This window comes from Podarcis muralis, chromosome 16 (assembly GCF_964188315.1).
Source record: "Podarcis muralis chromosome 16, rPodMur119.hap1.1, whole genome shotgun sequence".
In the NCBI taxonomy this organism is placed as follows: Eukaryota; Metazoa; Chordata; class Lepidosauria; order Squamata; family Lacertidae; genus Podarcis; species Podarcis muralis.
This window is the reverse complement of record NC_135670.1, coordinates 7,859,857-7,882,529: the sequence shown is the minus strand read 5'-3', so window position 1 is coordinate 7,882,529 and position 22,673 is coordinate 7,859,857. Positions and strand designations below refer to the sequence as shown.

The 22,673-nt window shown below is 50.1% G+C and overlaps 1 protein-coding gene across 2 annotated transcripts in view; it reads left to right on the top strand.

Annotated features, from left to right (window-relative positions):
- The first annotated feature begins 2,170 nt into the window (after positions 1 to 2,170).
- Positions 2,171 to 22,673, top strand: part of NPR1 (natriuretic peptide receptor 1) — a 60,223-nt gene continuing 39,720 nt past the window's right edge. The window contains exons 1-2 of one of the 2 annotated variants that reach the window (XM_028709692.2): positions 2,171 to 3,456; positions 22,368 to 22,567. In XM_028709692.2, the coding sequence (XP_028565525.2) occupies positions 2,688 to 3,456; positions 22,368 to 22,567 (969 nt within the window). In that variant the 5' untranslated portion in view covers positions 2,171 to 2,687. Of the gene's footprint in view, positions 3,457 to 4,776; positions 4,910 to 22,367; positions 22,568 to 22,673 lie in introns of those variants that run through there. The other variant, XM_077920817.1, reaches the window with a different exon arrangement.

Genomic DNA, 22,673 nt, shown 5'->3' with positions numbered 1-22,673 from the left:
ACCACTGGTCCTGTTAGCTAGGGATGATGGGAGTTGTAGTCCCAAAACATCTGGCGGGCCGAGTTTGCCTATGCCTGACCTCCACAGTCCCTTACGGACTCATTGCTAAAACCGTGTTTACGGAAGACAATCTTACTCGGCTACAAGGGATCACCAAAGAAGAAGGTCATGCGCACAACTTCCTCCGAAGAACCTTGGGAACTGTAGTTTAGAGGATGAGATGACGCCTGGCATGCGCCCTTCCAATGCTAAAATTCCCCAGATGCCTCCAGGGTGCGCCGCAATAGTGGAAGGTCAAGGAGGTCTCTCGGTTTGTGGCTTATCGCCCTGATCAGTGTGTTCAGCTTGGAGACATTCCTTCCCATGTTTACTCAGAGGTAAAGTCAGTTTGCCGCAACTTAACTTCCCCAGATAACGGGTGCCTAGCAGCGCAGGCCTCTGAAGGTGAGAGTCAGGATTTCACCCAGTCCAGGGGTGGGGGACTTTTTCCAGCCTGAGGGCCAAATCCCCTCCTAGGCAGCTTTCCAGGGGCCGCACCTCTTAGGTGGGTCAATGGGTGTGACTGTTACCTTTGCACAGAAGGCTCTGAGATGTCATGTTTTACGCAGAATTGGATAAAATGACAGGAAGGATTCGAAACCTGCGGGACCAGAGATTTACAGAAGATTGGAAGAAACATACGAACTATTTGAAGAGCAACTGTAATCAACAAATTACGCTAGTAGGACTCCAAGAAGTTATGTAAGGAGAAATATATGAAATACTGCAAAATAGAGAAAGAACAGAGACATTAGTTATGAGATTTAAATGTAATAGAATAAGAAATGCAAATTAAGTGAATAGATTGGGAAATTTTCAGATGTGATTGGTGGAAGTCAAAAAATTGTATAAGATGCAAAAGTATGTTTAATTATTGTTGAAAATGATATGTTAAAAAACTATATATAAAGGGGGAGAAAGAAATGATGTGTTTTACATAGAGAGGCTGTGGGGGTGAGGTGCTTAGATTAGGACCCGCGAGAGGCTAGGGTTCAAATCCTGCACTCCACCAAGAAGCACTCTGTGTGTGACCTTTGGCCAGTCTCTCTCTCTCTCCTAACCTATTTCACAGGATTGTTGTGAAGAATCATAGAATCGGAAGACACCCCGAGGGTCATCTAGTCCAACCCCGTGAACTTCAGGAATCTTTTGCCCAGCCTGGGGCTCAAACCCTCGCCGGGGTTTTTGTGAAGCCCAAGGAAAAAAGAACGGGGGAGAGAAATCACACAGGCAGCCTCGAGCTATTTGGCGGAACAGCAGGATGAAAACTTGTAGATGTCAGATCCGACTCGGTAAAATAAATCTGCAAATTGCTTGATGCCACTAGCAGGATTTTTCTTCTTCAAAATTGCACAGTGCCTGGCACTCATTTGGAATGCTAATAACAATCATAGTTCATCAACAGTGTTCTTTGATTCGTCCTGAGTTAAAATACTGCTACCAGAAGAAATATTGTTATTATTAATTACAAGAACAACAGTAACTCTTGTTATTACTCTATTTATTATTGAATTTAGGTCCGCACCTTCCTGCCTATGGAGCCCAGCGTGGCAAACCTAGACTCAATAGTTGTTTTAATCCCCAATAATTTTACTGTTTTATTCCTTTTGTAAACCACTTGGAAGTTTTTCCCACTGCCGAGTGGGAAACGAAATAAATAAAACGTGCAATTAAAAAGAGAAACCCTAAGGGGCAAGCAGATTAAAACATTTCAGGATATAGTGATATTAATTTAAAAAAAAAAAGATCTAAAAACGATGGCAATTAATTTAAAAGAGAACGGCTAATAATAACAAGAGGGAAGGATTAAAAAAATCTGGGCTCTCCTCTCTCAGGCAGCTTTATTGTTCTTTGATATTTAGCTGAGCTGCTACTGACGTATTTCTTTGCATTCCCGACTCGCAGGTACGTCTCCCTTCCTTTAATTCCCCCGCTTTAGGTTAAACCGCCTGGGGACTCTGCATATTAAGCGGCATATAAATATTGGCGGCGACGGCGGCGATGTCCGGACTTGAAATCCCGCAACCCGTCGTCGTGGGTCCTTTGCTGGGCGATCTTTGTTTGGAAGAATCCTGTGTTCCTGCTTTTAATGGGAAGGAGAGGGGGGGTGAGTCGTGGGCAGGAAGGAGTTAAGGCGCCTTGTCGGTGGTGCTGATGATCGCAGCCGCCCTGTCATTGAATGAAGAGAAGAAGAAGGAAAGAAGCAACTCTGGACCCTGCGGTTAGATAAACCTCTGCTCCTCTCTCTCTTTCCACTCCAGGCTGAGTTACGGCAAGGAAGGCGGCAGGCAGAGGCGGACGCGAACTCGGGGCGGGACCCCCAACGACGGGCAGACGAGCTCAGCGAAACTCAGCACAACTTCTTGGGGACCAGAGATTGGCAGAGGACAGCCGTGGGGTGGGTTGTGTTTTGGGGTTTTATTTGCACCGCTGGAGAGAAGAGAGTTTGCAGAGAGGTGGAAGGGAAGGGGTCAAGGGCCAAAATGCGGGGAGCTGGCACGGTGGGCATAACCGGGCACCCTTGAGAGATTGGCACGCTTTAGCACAGCACCCTGTGCCACCTGCTGCAGGGTTTTGGGCACCGGTTGGGTTTTGAAGGGGTGAGGAAGCTGGGGGCATCGGGGTGGCACCCAGGGCGAGGCCAGGGAATGAAGGCCTGGCGTCGTGGTGGCAGCGGGGTGGCCCTCTGTGGGCCGTGGCTCTGCCCGGGGACCCCGCTGAAAGCGGCGTCGCCCCACGGCCCGGCGTTCGTGTGGTGGATCCTAGTGGCCCTCTGCCAGCTGGGCCCAGCCGGTGCAGCCAACTTGACCATCGCCGTGGTGCTTCCGGAGCGCAACACCACGTACCCCTGGGCCTGGCCACGGGTGGCGCCCGCCATACGGCTCGCCGTCCGCAAGGTCAACGCTCGGCCGGACTTGCTGCCCGGCTACACCGTCCAGCTGGTCTTCGGCACCAGTGAGGACGACCACGGCGTCTGCTCGGACATCCTGGCACCCATGTCGGCCGTGGACCTTCAGATGAGCGCCAACCCGGACCTGTTTGTGGGACCCGGTTGCGTCTACACGGCGGCTCCTGTGGCCCGCTTCACCCGGCACTGGGGGCTGCCGCTGGTGACCGCTGGGGCCGAGGCCGTGGGCTTTGCCAACAAGGCCAGCGAGTACGCCTTGACCACCCGCACCGGGCCAAGCCACGGCAAGCTGGGCGAGTTTGCGGCCTACCTCAACCAGCACTTCAACTGGACGCGCCATGCCATGCTCCTCTACTGGGACAACAAAAACGACGACCGCCCCTGTTTCTTCGCCGTGGAGGGTCTGTACCTCAGGCTGCCAGCCTTGATGAACATGACGATGGAGGACATTCCTTTCTTGGGGGCGAACTACACCGCGCTGATACGCGACATCAAGCGAAAAGCCAGGAGTAAGTACACAGTCGCTCGGCTATATCCTTGTTCCTCACCTGAGATTTGGTTTTCGTACCTGTAGGACTCACCTGGCGCACTGCGTCCACCTCAGGAGGCAGAGAGGTTCCTTGACAGTACGGTGGAGTGGTTAGAGCGTGGGGACTGGGTTCGAATCCCCGCTCTGCCACAAAGCCCGCCGGGTGGGCCAGTCGCTCGGTCTCACCCTGGCCTACTTCTCAGGGTTGTTGTCCGGGCAGAATGGGGAGGGGGCAGAACGCCATGCGCCGCCTCAAGCTCCTTCCTTGGGCGGGTGGGAATGTAGTGACTGAATAAATCTCCGCATGTCCTCTTTTCGGTCTGTTCTGAGGGGAGCCCAAAATCTTGGGTGAAGCTCTGGGTGCCTCTGTGTCCCAGACACTGCTCTCTTGGTTGAGAGATGGACTGCAGAGCCTTTTCCTGGAGCCTCTGGAGTACCCAAAATGAGTACCTCTGGGCATGTGCAGAGGCTGAGAACATTCACAGCTGCTGGGAGCCCAGCTCTTAAGGGGCACATGGCTGTTTAGTAATGGGTTTGCTATTATCTCCTCCCCACTTTAGCAACTGCCCCCCCCCCAAGTAAATCATTTTTTGCCACTGCAGATCCCCATCAACAAAACAAAACTCCTTGCCTACCTCAGCCCCACTGATTTTCCACCCCAGATTTCCCTATTCAATCTCCCTTTCCCCCTTCCCGGGCAAGAAATCTCACCCTGCCTTCATCTGGGTGAGGCAGAACTGAGCCAGCTTTAACTAAGCCAATTTTAAACTCTTCTTTTCCCTATTAGATTTCCTACCTTCAACCCCCACCACCTCCAAGGTAAACAATTTAGGGTTCCCCTTGTCCTCCCTTTGTACGTTTCATAAAATCCCAGCCTCCTTCAAGGAGCTTGGAGCCGCTTGCAAAACCCGTACCCCACATTATCCTTGCACAACAGCCCTGTGAGGTATGCTCAGGGTCACTGAGGTCAAGTGAGGGATTGAATCCTGCTCCTCCCAGCCCGGTCCTCTAACCTGAGGTGGAGAACCTGCGCCTCCAGATGTTGCTAGACTCAAGTCAGGGCTGACGGGAGTTGGGGATCTAGCAACCTCTGGAGGGCCCCTGCTCTAACCACTACACCACTCTGCTCCTCCAATGCACGGGCTTATTTTGGCGGAATCCACTGCACAGATCCTTTCCCCAATCCTTGGCTAGCTGGGTGGGGGTGGAACTGAAGTTTCCCTGCGGTTGTTTCTTTGTTTTGAAGCAGACACACTCGATCTTTTTTCATAAGCCTGGGCTGCCGTCGTGTCGGATGGTGGAATAGCTGAGGGTCAGCGAGGGGAGACCTGCGTAGCTCAGTGGCAGGGCCTTTCCCCTTGCATACAGACGGTCGTGGGTTCAATCCCAGCATCGCCTCCGGGAATCAGATTCTGCTGGAAGATTCAGGGCAGGTAAAATAAAGTCGTTAAACTGTGGAACTCCTTTCTGCAGGAGACAGCGATGGGCACCAAAGAGGTTTGGGCAAATCCACGAAGCAGAAGGGCTACTAGCCACGGTGGCTATGCTCTGGTTGGAAGCAATTATGCTTCCGAAAGCCAGTGGCCGGAAGCTGCATTAGGGAAGACGGCTCTTGTGTTCGAATCCTGCCTCCAGGCTTCCCACGGGCATTTGGGTGGCGGCTGTGGGAACAGGACGCTGGACTCAATGGGCCCCTTTGCCCTGATCCTTATGTTCTTAAAGGAGTCTTTGACTGGGTTCGGATTGCTGCGGCACCTAGCTCTCTGTAATCCCTACACTGGCTGGCAGCAACTCTAAGGCAGGGAATCTCTCCCAGCCCGGCTTGGCGATGGCGGGGATTGAACCTGGAACCTTCGGCATGGAAGGGGGAAGCTTTGTCCCTCAGCCACAACCCTTCCCCGGCAGCCTGGCTCTGTATAAAGCGTTTTCCTGTGTCCCCAAGCAGAGTAATTAATCCGGTCTCCCACGGGGGTCTCCTGCTGTCCCGCTGTGGGAGGTAAGCAAGGAAGGATTTTTCTCGGAAGAAAACAGCCTCTCCCTGCCTCTTAAATGTGTGCATGTTTAGCGTGCTGGTATGATTCCATTTCAAGAACGCAGACACTCTCCTATAGCATGCATCTGCTATGGTATTTGTGGGGTCGTTCTTTTCCCTCACCAGAATCCGGCTTTGGGGCCACGCTCCTCTTTCGGCCAACAGCCTCCTCTGCCATCTGAGCCTCTCTGGTATTCGGAGGTAGACTGCCCCTGCAAATGGAGGCTTTATATGGAGTCCACACTTAGCTATGCAGGGTGATGGATGCAGGTGGGGCCTGCCCTCCGTGGATCCGCGCATTTAAGTGTTTGCAGGGAATGTTTGCCGATTAGCTGCCGTTTGGGCAAGAACCCCGTTGCGTTCACGGTTGGGGGGTGAAGGGGGCACCTCCACACACTCCCCCCTTGAAAAAACCCCTGATATAATCAGAGGTAGGCTGCTTCGAGGTTCTCTTTGAGGTGACCCTGCCTGATCTCTGCAATTACCGTATTTTTTGCTCTATAAGACTCACCTTTTCCCTCCTAAAAAGTAAGGGGAAATGTGTGTGCGTCGTATGGAGCGAATGCAGGCTGCGCAGCTATCCCAGAAGCCAGAACAGCAAGAGGGATTGCTGCTTTCACTCTGCAGCGATCCCTCTTGCTGTTTTGGCTTCTGAGATTCAGAATATTTTTTTTCTTGTTTTCCTCCTCCAAAAACTAGGTGCGTATTGTGGTCTGGTGCGTCTTATAGAGCGAAAAATACGGTAGATCTCCTACCAGAATGTGCCTAGGTAGTTATAGATGCACATACATGTTGTAGCGGTGAGTTCCGCAAGTTAAACCTGCATGGTGCACACGCTTTTTGTCCGGCGAACCTGCGGATATTTCCAGCTCCGCTGTCATTTGTTGATGTTTCTGTTCTCGTTTTTTGGGGGGGATCTGAGCTCGCTGCTCTTAATGAAGCCTCGCTTTTCCTTTTGTGACGGGTCTGGACCTTCCTTTCCTGTTAAACAGCTGGACGCACAAATCCAGGAGCACACAGCCTGCAGATTGGAGGGCCAGCTTTGCTCTGACCTCTGTGTGCTTTTCCGCATTGGAAGTGTGTGTGTGTGTGTGTGCATGGGAGTGTCGAGCAGTGGAATAAATAGGTGAGAGTATTTTGGGTCCGAGGTGAGGGAACAGCTCACAGCTCCCTGTGTGTTTAGCTCAGATGCCGGTCCAAGGACAAGGTGTTTTTGTAAGCTCGTACATGCCGAAAAACAGCAAACCGTGCGTGTTAACAAATTTATCTTGACATGGGAGGAAGAGCATTGCAGCCCGTGAGTTGAAGTGGGAGAGATTGAGGTATTTCACTGCAAAACACACACACTCTCACCCAAATAATACACTTAAATCGCACTTATACCGTGGTTCATGTCTGTTTTCGGTAATGGCTGGCGAAACCCAGTCAGATGAGCAGGGTAGAAATAATAAATTGTTGTTGTTGTTGTTGTTGTGCAAGAACCCTGAACGGCAGGCCCTTGTTCTTATTTATCCCTGCAATGGGAATGGGGTAGAGGCCATAAAATCCACTTCGCTGCAGCCCTGCGGAATGTTTTGTGTATACATGCTCTGCACTCCTTCACAACGACCCTGGAAGGTAGGCCAGCGCTGCTTAGTTTCATCCCCGTTTTGCAGCAAGGGGGGTGGGCAGCTGAACGGGGCTGCGTGAGTGAAGTTGCAGCCAAGGTCAGATTTGAACCATAGCTCATAGCTCAGGGATGTCACTGCTATGCTCGATGGTAACCTGCTTTTTTTAAAAAAATTATCCTTTGGTTATAAAAAGAGGGCAGAGAAAGGGATCGTGCAAGCCGCTTAGAGATGCATTTATACAGTGGTGCCTCGGGTTAAGCACTTAATTCGTTCCGGAGGTCCGTACTTAACCTGAAACTGTTCTTAACCTGAAGCACCACTTTAGCTAACGGGGCCTCCCGCTGCCACCGGAGCACAATTTCTGTTCTCATCCTGAAGCAAAGTTCTGAACCCGAGGTACTATTTCTGGGTTAGCGGAGTCTGTAACCTGAAGCGTATGTAACCTGAAGCGTATGTAACCCGAGGTACCACTGTATTTAGATATGTCCAGTCGGTTTGTGTGGCTCAGCGCCAGAGGACCTAGATACCTGCAGAAGGTCCTGGGTTCGGCCCCCGACTTCTGCACCAGAAACTGCGAAGACTCACTTGCCTGCCAGTGTATACAGTGGTACCTCGGGTTACATACGCTTCAGGTTACAGACGCTTCAGGTTACAGACTCCACTAAGCCAGAAATAGTGCTTCAGGTTAAGAACTTTGCTTCAGGATGAGAACAGAAATCATACACCGGCGGTGCGGTGGCAGCAGGAGGCCCCATTAGCTAAAGTGGTGCTTCAGGTTAAGAACAGTTTCAGGTTAAGAACGGACCTCCGGAACGAATTAAGTACTTAACCTGAGGTACCACTGTACTTGCTTAGATCTGACTTCTGGTAGGCAGCTTTCAAGTTGCTCCTGTAAGCAGTCATTTATGCAACACCATGAGGACTAGAATCTTACTTAAGTAGGGGAACAGTTATAGGTGGGTGATAAGACTCCTTGCCTGAGAGACAGACTCTTTGCCTGAAACCCCAGAGAGCTGCTGCCGGCCAGTGCAGGCAATACTGAACTAGATAGACCATGGGTCTGACTCAATATAAGGCAGCTAGCTATGTTCTTTATACAGTGGTACCTCGGGTTAAGTACTTAATTCGTTCTGGAGGTCCGTACTTAATCTGAAACTGTTCTTAACCTGAAGCACCACTTTAGTTAATGGGGCCTCCCGCTGCTGCTGCGCCGCCAGAGCACGATTTCTGTTCTCATCCTGAAGCAAAGTTCTTAACCTGAAGCGCTATTTCTGGGTTAGCGGAGTCTGTAACCTGAAGCGGATGTAACCTGAGGTACTACTGTATATATCCACCCCCCATTGTATTTTACTAAATTTCAACATTTTAAACATATACGCTCCAATACGCAACTTCATTTTTTCTTTTATTTTTGTCGACTTCCCACCCCGCTTTCCATGGAGCTGTTGTTTTCCCTCTGCTGCTGAACCCTGTAAAAGACTATTAAATTATAACCACCATTCTATAATCTAGTGGTTTCTGTTGCTCGTAGTTCAAATCCTTCTCGCAAATTCATCATGCTGTAGTATCTTAGCAGTCTGGTCGGGGAAAACATCCATTCTTCCACAAAACACTCATCATTGGAGTCTCTTAATTTTGCTGTTGATTTTGCTAATTCCGCATAGCTCATTATCTTGCTTATTAGTTATTCTTTAGTGGCGACTTCCTCCTTCCATTTCTGCGCATAAAGAATACAAGCTGCTGTTGTTACACATACATTAAAAACTTTAACTTTTTCCCCTGCCCCTATAATTCGCAGCTGGCTATGTTCTATCGGCTTTTCCAGCTAAAAAATTAAATAAAAACTGAAGTGCTAGAGCGCTGCCTGCAAAGCACCTCTGCAACCCGGCCCCAAACAAGCACTCTGCACGTGTTCTGGAGACCTGCTTCTTAGCCTCCTGTCCCAAAGCCACGGTGGGCGTTCGCTAAAGGGCTGTGCCTCAACTTTTAAGACCTTGGGGCGTTGTGCTGAATCTCATGAGTGATGATCCCTGCCATGGGTGAAAGTTAATTGTTTTTAAAAGGTTGGCAGATTTCGAGAACCGTGGGGGAAGAGGCTCTTTCCACACACCCCCTCGCCCCTGCCGCCCGCCTGCCCCGGTTGCGAGAGCGGAGTTTTAATAGCAAGGGGTCCCGACCTCAGATGGGTGTTAACCGCAGCACGCCTGATAACAGCTGGGAGAGGAACAGGGACGTCTCCGCAGCGGGGTGTGGGTTTTGGAAGGCGTTTGGGGTTTCGAAAGGGGCCTTGTTCGCGGAAGAGCTTGGCTCTGCTATCTTACTTTTCCTGTCAAAGGTGGCGGGCGGAGCGGGGCTGCCCCATAGCAGGAGGGTCAGGGACTCTGGCCAAGGCAGGAGGGCTGTGCAGGGATTAAACCTGACACTGTGCTTGACTCTGACTTCTCCGTCCTCACACAGATGGGGAGAGGGCCCCCCTTCATTTTCTTTAATAATAATAATAATAATAATAATAATTATTATTATTATTATTTATTTATACCCCACCCTCCCCAGCCAAGGCCAGGCTCAGAGCGGCTTACAAGCAATAATAAAGACAAGTTGAATGATTTCAACTTAAAAACAAAATTAAAATACATCATTAAAATACTGAAACATTAAAATATTAAAATGTAGCCTCCTCACAGGAGGAGAAGGAAAAGAAAAAAGAAAGAGAGGGAGGGAGGGAATCAAACTGGCTCCAAGCCAAAGGCCAGGCGGAACAACTCTGTCTTACAGGCCCTGCGGAAAGAAATCAGATCCCACAGGGCCCTGGTCTCATGAGGCAGAGCGTTCCACCAGGCCGGGGCCAGTGCTGAAAAGGCCCTGGCTCTGGTTGAGGCTAATCTGACTTCCTTAGGGCCCGGGACCACTAGGGTGTTGCTATATATGGACCTAGGCCGTGAAGGGCTTTAAAGGTCAAAAGCAGCAACTTAAATCTGACCCTGTACTCTACCGGGAGCCAGTGCAGTTTGAAAAGCACTGGGTGACTATGCTCCCATGGCAGAGACCCCGTGAGGAGCCTCGCTGCTGCATTCTGTACCCGCTGGAGTTTCTGGGACAGCTTCAAGGGCAGCCCTGCATAGAGCAAATTACAGTAGTCAAGCCTGGAGGTGACCGTCGCATGGATCACTGTGGCCAGGTCAGGGCGGGAAAGGTAAGGGACCAACTGCTTGATGCGGCGAAGGTGGAAAAATGTCGCCTTGGCTGTTGCTGTAACTTGCGCCTCCATGGAAAGGGAGGCGTCAAGGATTACACCCAAACTCTTAACGGAAGGCAATGGCACTAATTGGGCCCCCGCAAGAGAAGGGAATTGGTCCCTCATCCCCATGCCATCCCGACCCAGCCATAGAACCTTTCCATTTATATCCCACACCCTTTCCCCCTCCAAGCTGGGTGTGTGGTACAGGGTTCGAATCCTGGCATAGCTCAGTTAGCAGAGCATAAGACTCCTATTTCAAAGGTCGTGGGTTCGAGCCAAAGATTCCTGCACTGCTGCGGGTTGGACTTGATGACCCTCGGGGGTCCCACGGCAATTCTATGATTCTAAATCCAGGACATAAGAAGAGGCTGTTGGATCAAGCCAATGGCCCGTCCGGTCCGACGTCCTCTCAATACAGTGGCCAACCAGGTGCCCCAATAGGAACCCACAAGTAGGACTCGAACACAGGACCCCTCTCCCCTCCGGAGGTTTCCAGCAACTGGTATTCAGAAGCATTATTGCTCCCAACTGCGGAGGCAGAGCACAGCCGGCCTGGCTACCAGCCATCCATAGCCCTCAGCCGCCATGAATTTGCCTACAGCTCTTTTAAAGTCATCTAGGTTGGTAGTCAAAGGGACGCGGGTGGCACTGTGGTCTAAACCACTGAGCCTAAGGCTTGCCGATCAGAAGGTCGGTGGTTCGAATCCCCACGACGGGGTGAGCTCCCGTTGCTCAGTCCCTGCTCCCGCCCACCTAGCAGTTTATTTCCTTGACACTGATGGGAGGGCGTTCCACAGGGTGGGCGCCACTACTGAGAAGGCCCCTCCGCCTGGTTCCCTGTAACTTTGCTTCTCACAGTGAGGGAACCGCCAGAAGACCCTCGGCGCTGGACCTCAGTGTCCGGGTAGAACAATGGGCATGGAGACGCTCCTTCAGGTATACTGGACCGATGCCATTTAGGGCTTTAAAGGTCAGCACCAACACTTTGAATTGTGCTCGGAAATATACTGGGAGCCAGTGTAGGTCTCTCAGGACCAGTGTTGTATGGTCTTGGCGGCCGCTCCCAGTCTCCAGTCTCGCTGCCGCATTCTGGATTAGTTGTAGTTTCCGGGTCACCTTCAAAAGTAGCCCCACGTAGAGCGCATTGCAATAGTCCAAGCGAGAACCGTCTTGCCCCAAAATGGCAACTAGACGTTACGTTTTGGTGACAGCAACCTTGGTTTAAGGAGCCTTTGGTGCCTAGCTTATATTTATGAGTTTCTAGCACTGTTCCTGTCACAATGCCTCTTATTCGCAGTTGATTGGGAGGTCTTGCGCCACAGAGATTCTTCCTCTTAAGTTATTGGACTTTTTGCCATAAGGGGAGAGATGGGGAAGCTGCGCTAGAAAGTGTGGGATATAAACTTGCTTTGAGGCAACCTCCCCTCACCTCCCTGCCAACAAATCAGAATGAGACCTCTGACAGCTGAGCTCATCCCATCGCCCTGCTCAGAAATGAAGGCGATTGCTGCAGAAAGAGGTTGTCTGGAAACGCCTGCTGTCCTGCAAAGAATGGCTGTACCAGATGCACATTTACGCTTGCAGTTAATTCCTGCTAGTGGGCTGCATCTGGTCGGCCACTGTGAGAACAGGACGCAGGGCTAGATCCAGCAGGTTTTGTGTGCGTGTGACACTTTTTTGAAAAGAACTGGGTATGTTTAGCCTGCAGAAGAGAAGATTTAAGAGGGGGCATGGCAGCTGCCTTCAAACAATGGGCTGTCTCTCACACAGGAGGCAGAGCAGAGAACGTAAGCCGGGCCTTCCTGATACTCAGATCTGTGGTTGTTGCAATTTGCAATAAGAAGCCTGGTTCTGGTTTTCCTTCTGTGCCTCCTTGTTAAGTTGCAAATGGATGGAGAAGTGAATGTGGCCGGAAAAAGGAAGAGTACAGGATCTCCCAGCCGCAGGGGTGCAGACCATTCAAATATGTCAGATCTGAGACTTCTACCATGTACAGAGTTCCCTGGGAAGCAGGGGATTGGCTGTAAAACTTTGGTAGCTTTGCGAGGGGAGACAGCGTCTCTTGACAACTCTCTCTCTCCCTCTCTCTTTAAAAAAAATATACTTTATTGAAATTTGTATATAACATAGATAATGTACACATTCTTGAATGAACAAAAATATAAACAGAACCGTATAAACAAAAACCATATACGAATAGTCTTCTATATGTTTACAAAAGATTTATGCTGTCTCTCCCCCCCCCCCCAATCTTTTTACTAGCATAAATTAAAATAAATGAGAATAGACTTCCTATCATTTCCCGGTGCATACTCTTTTTCTGATGATGAATGTACCTATCATTATTAGCTTACTCTTTCTATATTTTCTAATACATTCTTACAACAATTTGTACCTTTTGTCTTGCTTCTTATGGGTTACTTTAGACGAGCGTCAGTCGAATGCTGCCATAGACATTATACTACTGTTATGGTTTCGTAGAGATCTCTTATATTTATCCCGTTTTTGGACAAACACTTGTCTTGTATTACCTCTCAAACTGTTAGTCAATTGCGCCATTTCTGCATATTCCTGTAATTTACATTGCCAATCCGAGAATGTTTGATCATTTCCCCCTTTCCAGTTCATTGCTACCAGGGTTTGAGCATCCTTAGCAAACTAAAGCTCCCAGGATTCTTTGGAAGCCGGGAGGGTCAAAGTGGTATCTCAGTGCGCAGAGCCAGGGGAGTGGCAGTGGGACGACAAGGAGTGGTCAGAGGGAGAAAAGGGAGAAGACCGGGAGGAGGAGGTATTGGAATCTGAAAAGGCAACAGGCTTTAGTGAGCAGGGAGAGTCTGTGGCATAGAGCAGTGCAGAATCGGAGGCAGAAGCAGAGGCTGGAGAGGAGGGGGCCAAGAGGCCGAGTTGAGGTAGGCTGCCGAAGAATCCAGGAGGTCTCCCCCTCCTGCGATGGGCAGCTCTCCTCCTGCCCCCTGGTCTCCCAGGACCAGGAGAGGTATGAAGAGGGCCGAGTACAGGCAGACAAGGCATTGGAGTCTCAGATTGCTTGGGAAGGAACTGGAGGAGGAGGAGACTTAGGGAGCTGGGGGAAGTCACAGTCCTCGCAACTCTACCGGGAAGAGCTGCTGCGCTCACTAGGCCTGGCCTCAGGAGCTGCTTTGTTTCTTTGAATAAGAGGAGAACTTCCCTGGCACTGTGTGAGTTTTTGCTAACCTGGTCCTGACAACACGTAGCTTTGGAGCGTGCAGAACAAACTGCTCCTGAGTTTTCCCCACGCACCTTCTCCAAAGTGACCCCGGGAGCCCATCCTCAGTGGCCGAGTCCCCTCCTTCCATTCTGATTGGCCCCAGCCAGCACAAAGGATGAGAAGACTTCTCAGTGGCTGAAAAACTTCCCTTTTATTCAGGAAACTGAGCCTACCGCTCAGTTGGGTTGCAGGTTGTGTTGCTAGAATTTGCCACAGCATCTTCCAAGTGGCCTCATTTCCATTTCAAATTTTTCACATATTCATCTTTATAGTTAAGTATTTTTATTTTACTTGATTTGGGGGGGGGTATGTGTGGATATGACCTGGACTTTTCACCTCTAGGGTGACCCTTTCTGTTTGGGGGTGTTTCCGTGCAACAAAGGACACATCCACACCAAACACGTAATGCACATTTAAAAGCACACGTTTCCACTCTCCTGGATCCCGGGAAGCGTAGTTTAAGGGTGCTGGGAATTGTAGCTCTGTGGCAAGGTACCCAGGATTCTTTTTGGGGGAAGCCGCGTTCTTGGAATCCACTGTGTGGATGCGACCCAAAATGAATGGCTGGGATCCCAGAGGGGCTTGTTTGGCCTTCCCCCTACCTCCCCCCCCCCCCAGCTCTGGCTCACTTCCACCCACACACCCCTTTTTGCTCGAGATTGTTTTCTCAGCCTGGTGTAGGTCTTTGTTGTTGTCTAGGGCGGCTGCTATTTCTGGGGCTGCTCTGCGTTCCGTCAGGAATGTTCCCCGGAGTTTCTCACCGCCGAGGGAAACGTAGAGCTGGTGCCTCCGGAACGGCAATAAAACGGTTGGCTGGCGCTGCCAGGAAGGGCTCACAAGGCCTTCCTGTTCCTTAGATGGGAGATGAGTCGTAGCTCAGTGAAAGAGCACGTGCTTTGAGTGCAGAAGGTACGGGGTTCGATCCCCAGGCAGAGCTGGGAATGTCCTGTATGAAACCCTGGGCCAGGCTTCCTCAATCTCGGCCCTCCAGATGTTTTTTTGAGACTACAATTCCCATCATCCCTGACCACTGGTCCTGCTAGCTAGGGATCATGGGAGTTGTAGGCCAAAAACATCTGGAGGGCTGAGGTTGAGGAAGCCTGCCCTGGACAGTTGCTGCCACTCAGCAGCAACTGTCTGGTGGATCACTATTGAGGTGGATCATAGGTAGGCAAACTAAGCCCCGGGGGCTGGAACTGGCCGAATCGCCTTCTAAATCCGGCCCACAGATGATCCGTGAATCAGTGTGTTTTTACATGAGTGGAATGTGTCCTTTTATTAAAAATGCACCTCTGGGTTATTTGTGGGGCCTGCCTGGTGTTTTTACATGAATACAATGTGTGCTTTTATTTAAAACGCATCTCTGGGTTATTTGTGGGGCATAGGAATTCGTTCATCCCCCCCCCTTATAGTCCGGCCCCCCAGAAGGTCTGAGGGACAGTGGACTGGCCCCCTGCTGAAAAAGGTTTCTGACCCCTGAGATGGATGGACCAAAGGTCTGAATTGGAATAAGGCGGCCTTCATTGGTCCTAGGAACTAACAGGTGACCATCGTCTACAGATGCACAGGTCCCCACTTCTGAACTAGCCTCATATGGCCAGCTTTGACCGGCAGGGTCTCTTCAGCATCCCAGGCAGAGGGAGCGTCTTGTGCCATCGAAGGCCAGTGGCCTACCAAGGGATGGAGCTTGGTGGCACATCGCCTGCCTTGCTTGCGGAAGGCCTTGGGCTCAATATCTGATAACTTTAAGCAATAAGCTGATAACCTTGTGGAGGACACTCCAGGCTTCTTCTAAAGCTTATCTTTAACCAGAAGAAGAACCAAAGCTCTCCACTCCTCCCTGGATATAAATAGACCTTTGCTTGCAAACTGCACCACCTATCCCTGGGCCAAAGGTCAGTGCCTGGGGGGCGGCGTCCCTCCTCTCTGAAAACATATTGTGGAGGGCTGTCTTCCACCAGCTGTTTTACTCTGCAATCGTTCTGTTTCCCCACATGTCTGGAGGCCAGAAGGACGTGTTGTTGTTGTTTGAAACAAACACCAGAAAACGGAAGGGGGCACACTAGCGATATCCCCCACATCTGAATATGGATGGCTCCTAGAATGTTTCCGAGCACAATTCAAAGTGTTGGTGCTGACCTTTAAAGCCCTAAACGGCCTCGGTCTGGTATACCTGAAGGAGCGTCTCCACCCCCATCATCGAGCCCGGACACTGAGATCCAGCTCTGAGGGCCTTCTGGCTATTCCCTCCCTGTGAGAAGTGAGGTTAGAGGGAACCAGGCAGAGGGCCTTCTCGGTGGTGGTGCCCGCCCTGTGGAACTCCTTCCCATCAGATGTCAAAGAAATAAACAACTATCAGACATTTAGAAGACATCTGAAGGTAGCCCTGTTTAGGGGAGTTTTTAATGACTGACGTTTCAATCTATTTTTAATCTTTTGTTGGAAGCCGCCCAGAGTGGCTGGGGAAACCCAGCCAGATGGGCGGGGTATAAATACTAAATTATTATTGTGAATATCCCCAGTATATGCACCCCAGTAAAGTGGAATGATTTGTATTATTGCATCAATTGCTAAAGTGGAATGATGTTTGGATGGTGCAAGTCACTGGAGCAACAAGAGGCAAGCCTGTACAAGACATAAGATACTTGAAGGCATTATGTCTCTCTTTAAAAGCTTCAATTCTCCCAGCTATTGAGCACTGGCGACTTCCCCACTGGGCAGTTTGCTAGTGCCCTCCTTAAAGTCCTGCATTGCATGGGGTCCGGCTAGATGTCCCCTGGGGTCCCCCTTCCAACTCTACAATTCGATGTGGTTCCCAGATGCAGCCTGAAATCCCAGATGCAGCCTGAAAAGTGTAACATGATTTATTCTGTGTCTTATAAGAAAAAAAACTGCTCCTTTTCCCTTATGGGGTACCCAAGAGCCTGTATAGAGTCCTTATGTAGGTTTCTCTATCGGGAGGAGAAAATAACAGAGGCCAAGCAGAGAATATTGAGAAGCAAAGCGGCTAGTAAGCCTGATCTTTATTAAACTGTTGTAACAGGGTCCCCACTCACCACACGCAGGAGGGAGGAGGAACCAGAACAATGGTGTGCAAGACCTTATATAGGCTTTCGAAATTGCCCACCCCCTAGCTCAAGACCACCTCCCCAATACATCATACACACATCACAGAAGAGGCGGTCTACAGCAGAAATAGATCACAGGAGGCGGTCTACAGCAGAAAACCTGTCTGCCAGGGTACCTGATAATGGTCACTGATTGTATTACGTGGGCAATCTGGCCATTCTTTTGTGATGGTAAACACTCAGTTCCTGAACCCAGGTCACAGGCTCACCCTATTCATACACAGATACGCCCTTAAGACAGGATTTGTGAGCAAAGAGACAACGGGGAGGTTTTCCCATTTCCTTCCCCCTTGCAGAGAAATATTTGAGATCAATTTGGGAGAGTCAAAATGGCTTCACGATTGTTCTCCTATACTATTTCAGACAAGTGGTTTATATTTTATATCTTAGACCTTGTAATTCTCATAACACGCTCCAATATTGCGTTTGGGTGCGACTGGATTCTTCAAGCAGAGGGGCGTCAGACTGACTCGCCTTTGGGGGAAAGGGCTTCCTTGTTGTGTCTCTGTACGTATCACTGATCTGGGCTGAATCACTGCTGAGAACAGAGATTCGGACCGAAAATACTAAGTACTGTCGCTCCTCTGAGGCCCAGGTGTCCCCCATCCTCCCACATGATCGCATTTCAACAAAAATGTTCTTTTTTACAGCCAACATGGTGTCGGGGTTAGAGCAGTGCTTCTCAAAGGGTGTGGCGGGAGAGGCTGGGAAGATTCGAGGACAATCACAGAAACATTTAAACATTTCAGTGCAGCGTAGTATAGTATCAATATAAATATATTTTTTATGTGCAGAATGAATCATAGAATCATAGAGTTGGAATAGACCACAAGGGCCATCGAGTCCAACCCCCTGCCAAGCAGGAAACACCATCAGAGCACTCCTGACATATGGTTGTCAAGCCTCTGCTTAAAGACCTCCAAAGAAGGAGACTCCACCACACTCCTTGGCAGCAAATTCCACTGTCAAACAGCTCTTACTGTCAGGAAGTTCTTCCTAATGTTTAGGTGGAATCTTCTTTCTTGTAGTTTGGATCCATTGCTCCGTGTCTGCTTCTTTGGAGCAGCAGAAAACAACCTTTCTCCCTCCTCTATATGACATCCTTTTATATATTTGAACATGGCTATCATATCACCCCTTAACCTCCTCTTCTCCAGGCTAAACATGCCCAGCTCCCTTAGCCGTTCCTCATAAATGTGGAGAGATATCTTTTGGAAACGAGAGCATCATAAGATATTTGAAGCTCACACCTCTCATTGTAAGCATGCTTAAGGTACTTATGCAAGAGGCTCCTTTATAATTATATTTTGGGAATGACTCGTGTTCTTGTGTAGCTGCGTCACGTTATCCTTTCTTGATGTAACATGATAAAGCAGTTGTGTTCTATGCTATAACTCAAACCCCACGTTGGCCAAAAAATTCCTGGACTAGACCATGGGTAGGCAAACTAAGACCTGGGGCCCGGATCCGGCCCAATCGCCTTCTCAATCTGGCCCACGGATGGTCCGGGAATCAGTGTGTTTTTACACGAGTAGAATGTGTCCTTTTATTCAAAATGCATCTCCAGGTTATTTGTGGGGCATAGGAATTCGTTCATTCCCCCCCCCCCAAAAAAAAAAATATAGTCCGGCCCCCCACAAAGTCTGAGGGACAGTGGACCAACCCCCTGCTGAAAAAGTTTGCTGACCCCTGGACTAGATGACCCTTGTGGTGCCTTCCAACTCTTATTATTTTTATTAAAGATTTTATCGGTTTACAAAAGTACACGCCTTCCATTCTGTGATTCTACGATGCGGAAAGAGAACGCTGCTGCCGGCCTGAGTAGGCAGCACTATGCGAGGTGGACCTGTGGCCCGACTCACAAGAATAAGCCAAGGCACAGGAGCCCTTTCCCAACTGGGAGAAAAAAGGTGACAGGACTTTCTGTGCCCAAATGAAGGCGGAAGCAGTGGTGGCAAAGGGCAGGGTGTCCAGGGCTTAGCCTGGGCTCCTTTCACTAATTTTCACCCTCTCTTGGGCCCCCGGCCAAGAGACATCCTGTTATTTTCCTGCTGAGCGTCCTTCCCGCCCGAACTCCCCCCCCTTCCACCGGCTGCTGAGGTCAAGGGGCGCGTTCTGTCCACGGGGAGGGGTCACCGCCGCAAGCTTGGCCCCCCTGAGCCAGCGTTTTCCTGTTTTGCTGAGTCGCCGTTTCCTGATCCTGGTCGGAGAGAGCGTTTTTTTCAGAGTGCGGTTCAGTGACGAGGACTGGCCTCCATCCCAAAGGGAGAAGGTGTGATGGCCTGGGATTCGGATGCTGCACCTGAGGAATCCCAGCCTGCACAGGATTCCCCGTGAAATATACTCGGAGTTGAGTGTGGATTTCATGCTCTTTATTCAGCTCATAGTAGTGAGGAATGAAAGTTCCCCCAAGATACAGTGGTGCCTCGCAAGACGAAAAGAATCCGTTCCGCGAGTCTCTTCGTCTTGCGGTTTTTTCGTCTTGCGAAGCAAGACCATTAGCGGATTAGCGCTATTAGCGGCTTGGCGGATTAGCGACTTAGCAGATCAGCTGATAAGCGGCTTAGCGATCAGCTGTTAAGCGGCTTAGCAGATCAGCTGATAAGTGGCTTAGCGGCTTGGGAAAAAGGGGGGGGGGGGAGAGAAAAAAAACCCTGCAGGAACTCGCAATACATTTTCGTCTTGCGAAGCAAGCCCATAGGAAATTCGTTTTGCGAAGCACCTCCAAAACAGAAAACCCTTTCGTCTAGCGGGTTTTCCGTCTTGCGAGGCATTCGTCTTGCGGGGCACCACTGTATCTGCTTTATATACATTATTTACACAGTGGGCCGCACGTGATTGGCTAATTCTGGGATTCTCCTGTAGGCCAATCAGGTTGCGGATTCACTTCCACCTGGAGTTGGATTGGGTGACTCCTGCGGACCAATCATACTGCTGCATTGTTCTAGGACCAATCAGACTGCTGCATTCTTGACCTTATTGTTCTAGGACCAATCAGGCTGCTGCCTTTTGGATCCTATTCAACTCAGTACATAACACCTCGCCTCCAGCACCAGCTGAGCCAGGGTTGGGGCTTGAGCCTGAAGGGTCCTCACCTGTGCTGGATCCTCAGGTGCAGGCACCAGCTGACTCTGGCTCCTGAGGTGATGGAGGACCCATTGCCTGCAGGTGCTCCACTCTCAGCCCCGTCAGGGGAAGCTGAGGTTGCCTCTGGGTCCGGTAACCCTCCAGCCTCTCCTGAGCTGCAGAGGCTCAGGGCAGAGAGGCGGAGGGAACTAAGTTCCCGCAGGAGGAGTGCTCACCTCCAGGCCAGGAGAGGCGAGTCACCTGAGGATCGGGGCCGCCCTATGCCTCGGGGCAGATAAAAGCCAGCCAGCCCAGTCCCAGGTTGCGGGAGCAACTTTGTTGGTTGTCAGTTCCTGTCTGAGCTCCAGACCCGCCCTGGCTCCCTGCTTGCATGCCTGTTCCTGACTTCACCCGACTCCCTGCCCTGCACCCTGATTCAGCTACTACAGACTGCCTCCATGTTGTGCCTTTGACCACGGACCGGAATTGGACCTCGCCTCTCGGTTAGCCCACTGGACAAGCACAGAAAGCAGACTTGTGCATATTAGCACCCATCTCAGAGACTCACCTGTTTCCCACTGCCAACTCCCCAAATCTTTTCTCTCTCTGCTGCGGCCTACAGGTTCATTGACTCTGCAGTCAGTTCTCTTCCGGTGATTTACCAGCCCATTCATCCCTTGTTTATCAGTATTATTATTATTATTATTATTATTAGAGTTATTTTTCTTAACAGCAGCAACACAAAAGTTCCAGCATAACAAACAGAAGAGAAACCACAAATCAAACATTTTAGCCTTGCAGTCCGGAAGCGCAAAAGTACGAAAACACAGCGCAGCTCCAAAGGGATAATGAAGGATTAACTCCTGCAAAGATCCCCTTAAAAATTAATAGCTAAAAAAAAAAAAGCGTTTCTCCACCTGCGAGTTCCTTCTTTGCTGAGAATAAAGGTTCTTTATAGGTTTGCATAGACTGGTCGCCCAGAGCGATCATGCGCCTCAACATTTTGTAGAAGAAATAAAATCATGGCATATATGGAAGGGGGGGGGGAATGTCATTTCAGCTCTTTTCAGTTTGTGAGAGATCTTTTCCAGCAGGGCAATCTGCCAACCCCTTGAATGCCAGCAATCAAAATCATTAATATTAAAGCTCTCCCGGGATTTGGCAATACAGCCTTGTAAGATAAGAGAAATAAGTTATTTGCTTTTCACATCTGTTTTCCATATAAAGGTAAAGGGACTCATGACCATTAGGTCCAGTCGTGACCGACTCTGGGGTTGCGGCGCTCATCTCGCTTTATTGGCCGAGGGAGCCAGCGTACAGCTTGACCAGCATGACTAAGCTGCTTCTGGCGAACCAGAGCAGCACACGGAAACGCCATTTACCTTCCCGCCGGAGTGGTACCTATTTATCTACTTGCACTTTGACACGCAAATCAGCAAAGGGGAGAGACGGTCTCTTGACTGATGCCTTCTTTGTACTCCTTTCGCTCCAGTTTTCTCTCTTCTTTCCCCCCCTCTCTGACGAGGGCCTGGCAAGAGGAGAAGAATCTGATCAAGAAATGGGAAGGGCCTTTTTAATGCAGACAGACAGCTCTCCTTTCGCAACCTCCTGGAGGTGCCGATGACTCCCAGCGGAGAGGATTTGGCTGCCGACTTGGGTGTGCGCAGCCCAGCTTATTTATTTTTTAGGGGGAGCAGGGAGGGTGGAAGAAAAATGGCTGTTTTTTGTACAGTGGTACCTTGGTTCTCAAACGCCTTGGTACTCAAACAACACCCAAACACTGCAAACCCAGAAGTACCACATTTTTCTGTGAATAAGACTATATTTTTGAAGTTTAAAATAAGGGGTCGTCTCATACACGGATAGTGCATACTGCATTTTCTTAATTTTGAGTCCCCCCAAAATAGGGGGCGTCTTATACACGTGTTTGTGTGTGTGTTATACATGGAAAAATACGGTAAGGGTTCCGGTTTGTGGACTTTCTTTGGAAGCCGAACGTGCTCTGTTTTGAGTCTTATGTTTCCGTTTTAAGTGCCACACATCCGTTTTGAGTGTTACGCTGAGGTCTGCTTGTTTTTGCGGCTCTTTTTGTTTTGTTTTTGTGACTTTGTGGAACTCAGTTCAGCTACTGATTGATTTTATAGATCAGTCTCTATAAGACACACTTTCCCCCTCCTAAAAAGTAAGGGGAAATGCGTGTGTGTCTTATGGAGCGAATGCAGGCTGTGCAGCTATCCCAGAAGCCAGAACAGCAAGAGGGATCGCTGCTTTCGCTGTGCAGCGAACCCTCTTGTTGTTCTGGCTTCTGAGATTCAGAATATTTTTTTTCTTGTTTTCCTCCTCCAAAAACTAGGTGCGTCTTGTGGTCTGGGTGCGTATTATAGAGCGAAAAATACGGTAACTAAATTTAAAGAATGAAATGAAATGAAATAACCCAACATGTTAGTGATTTGCTTTCTCTCGTCCCAAAGCGGGGCGCCTCCTTCCACATTTCCCACCCCGGTGTGTCGAGACGCCTTTGCAACCGTAGCGGCCGTCCTGCTCACAGCCTCCCTTTCTCTGCCTTGCAGTTGTGTTTGTCTGCTGCGCCCCCGACATCTTCCGCGAGCTCATGGTCCACGCGCATCGCGAGGGGCTCGCCGCGGGCGAATACGCCTTCCTCTACATCGACCTCTTTGGGGCGAGCCTGCAGAGCTCCACATTCCCCGACCGGCAGCTCCCCTGGCGACGGGGCGACGGGAACGACACCGTTGCCCGCGAGGCCTACAAGGTAAGGCTCCCGTGCAGCCGTCAACGCCACCCCTGGCGGGCGGTCCCTTCTCCATCGCGTGTGGTTTGAGCTGAAACGAATATGCACTTGTACGTATTTGACAGCG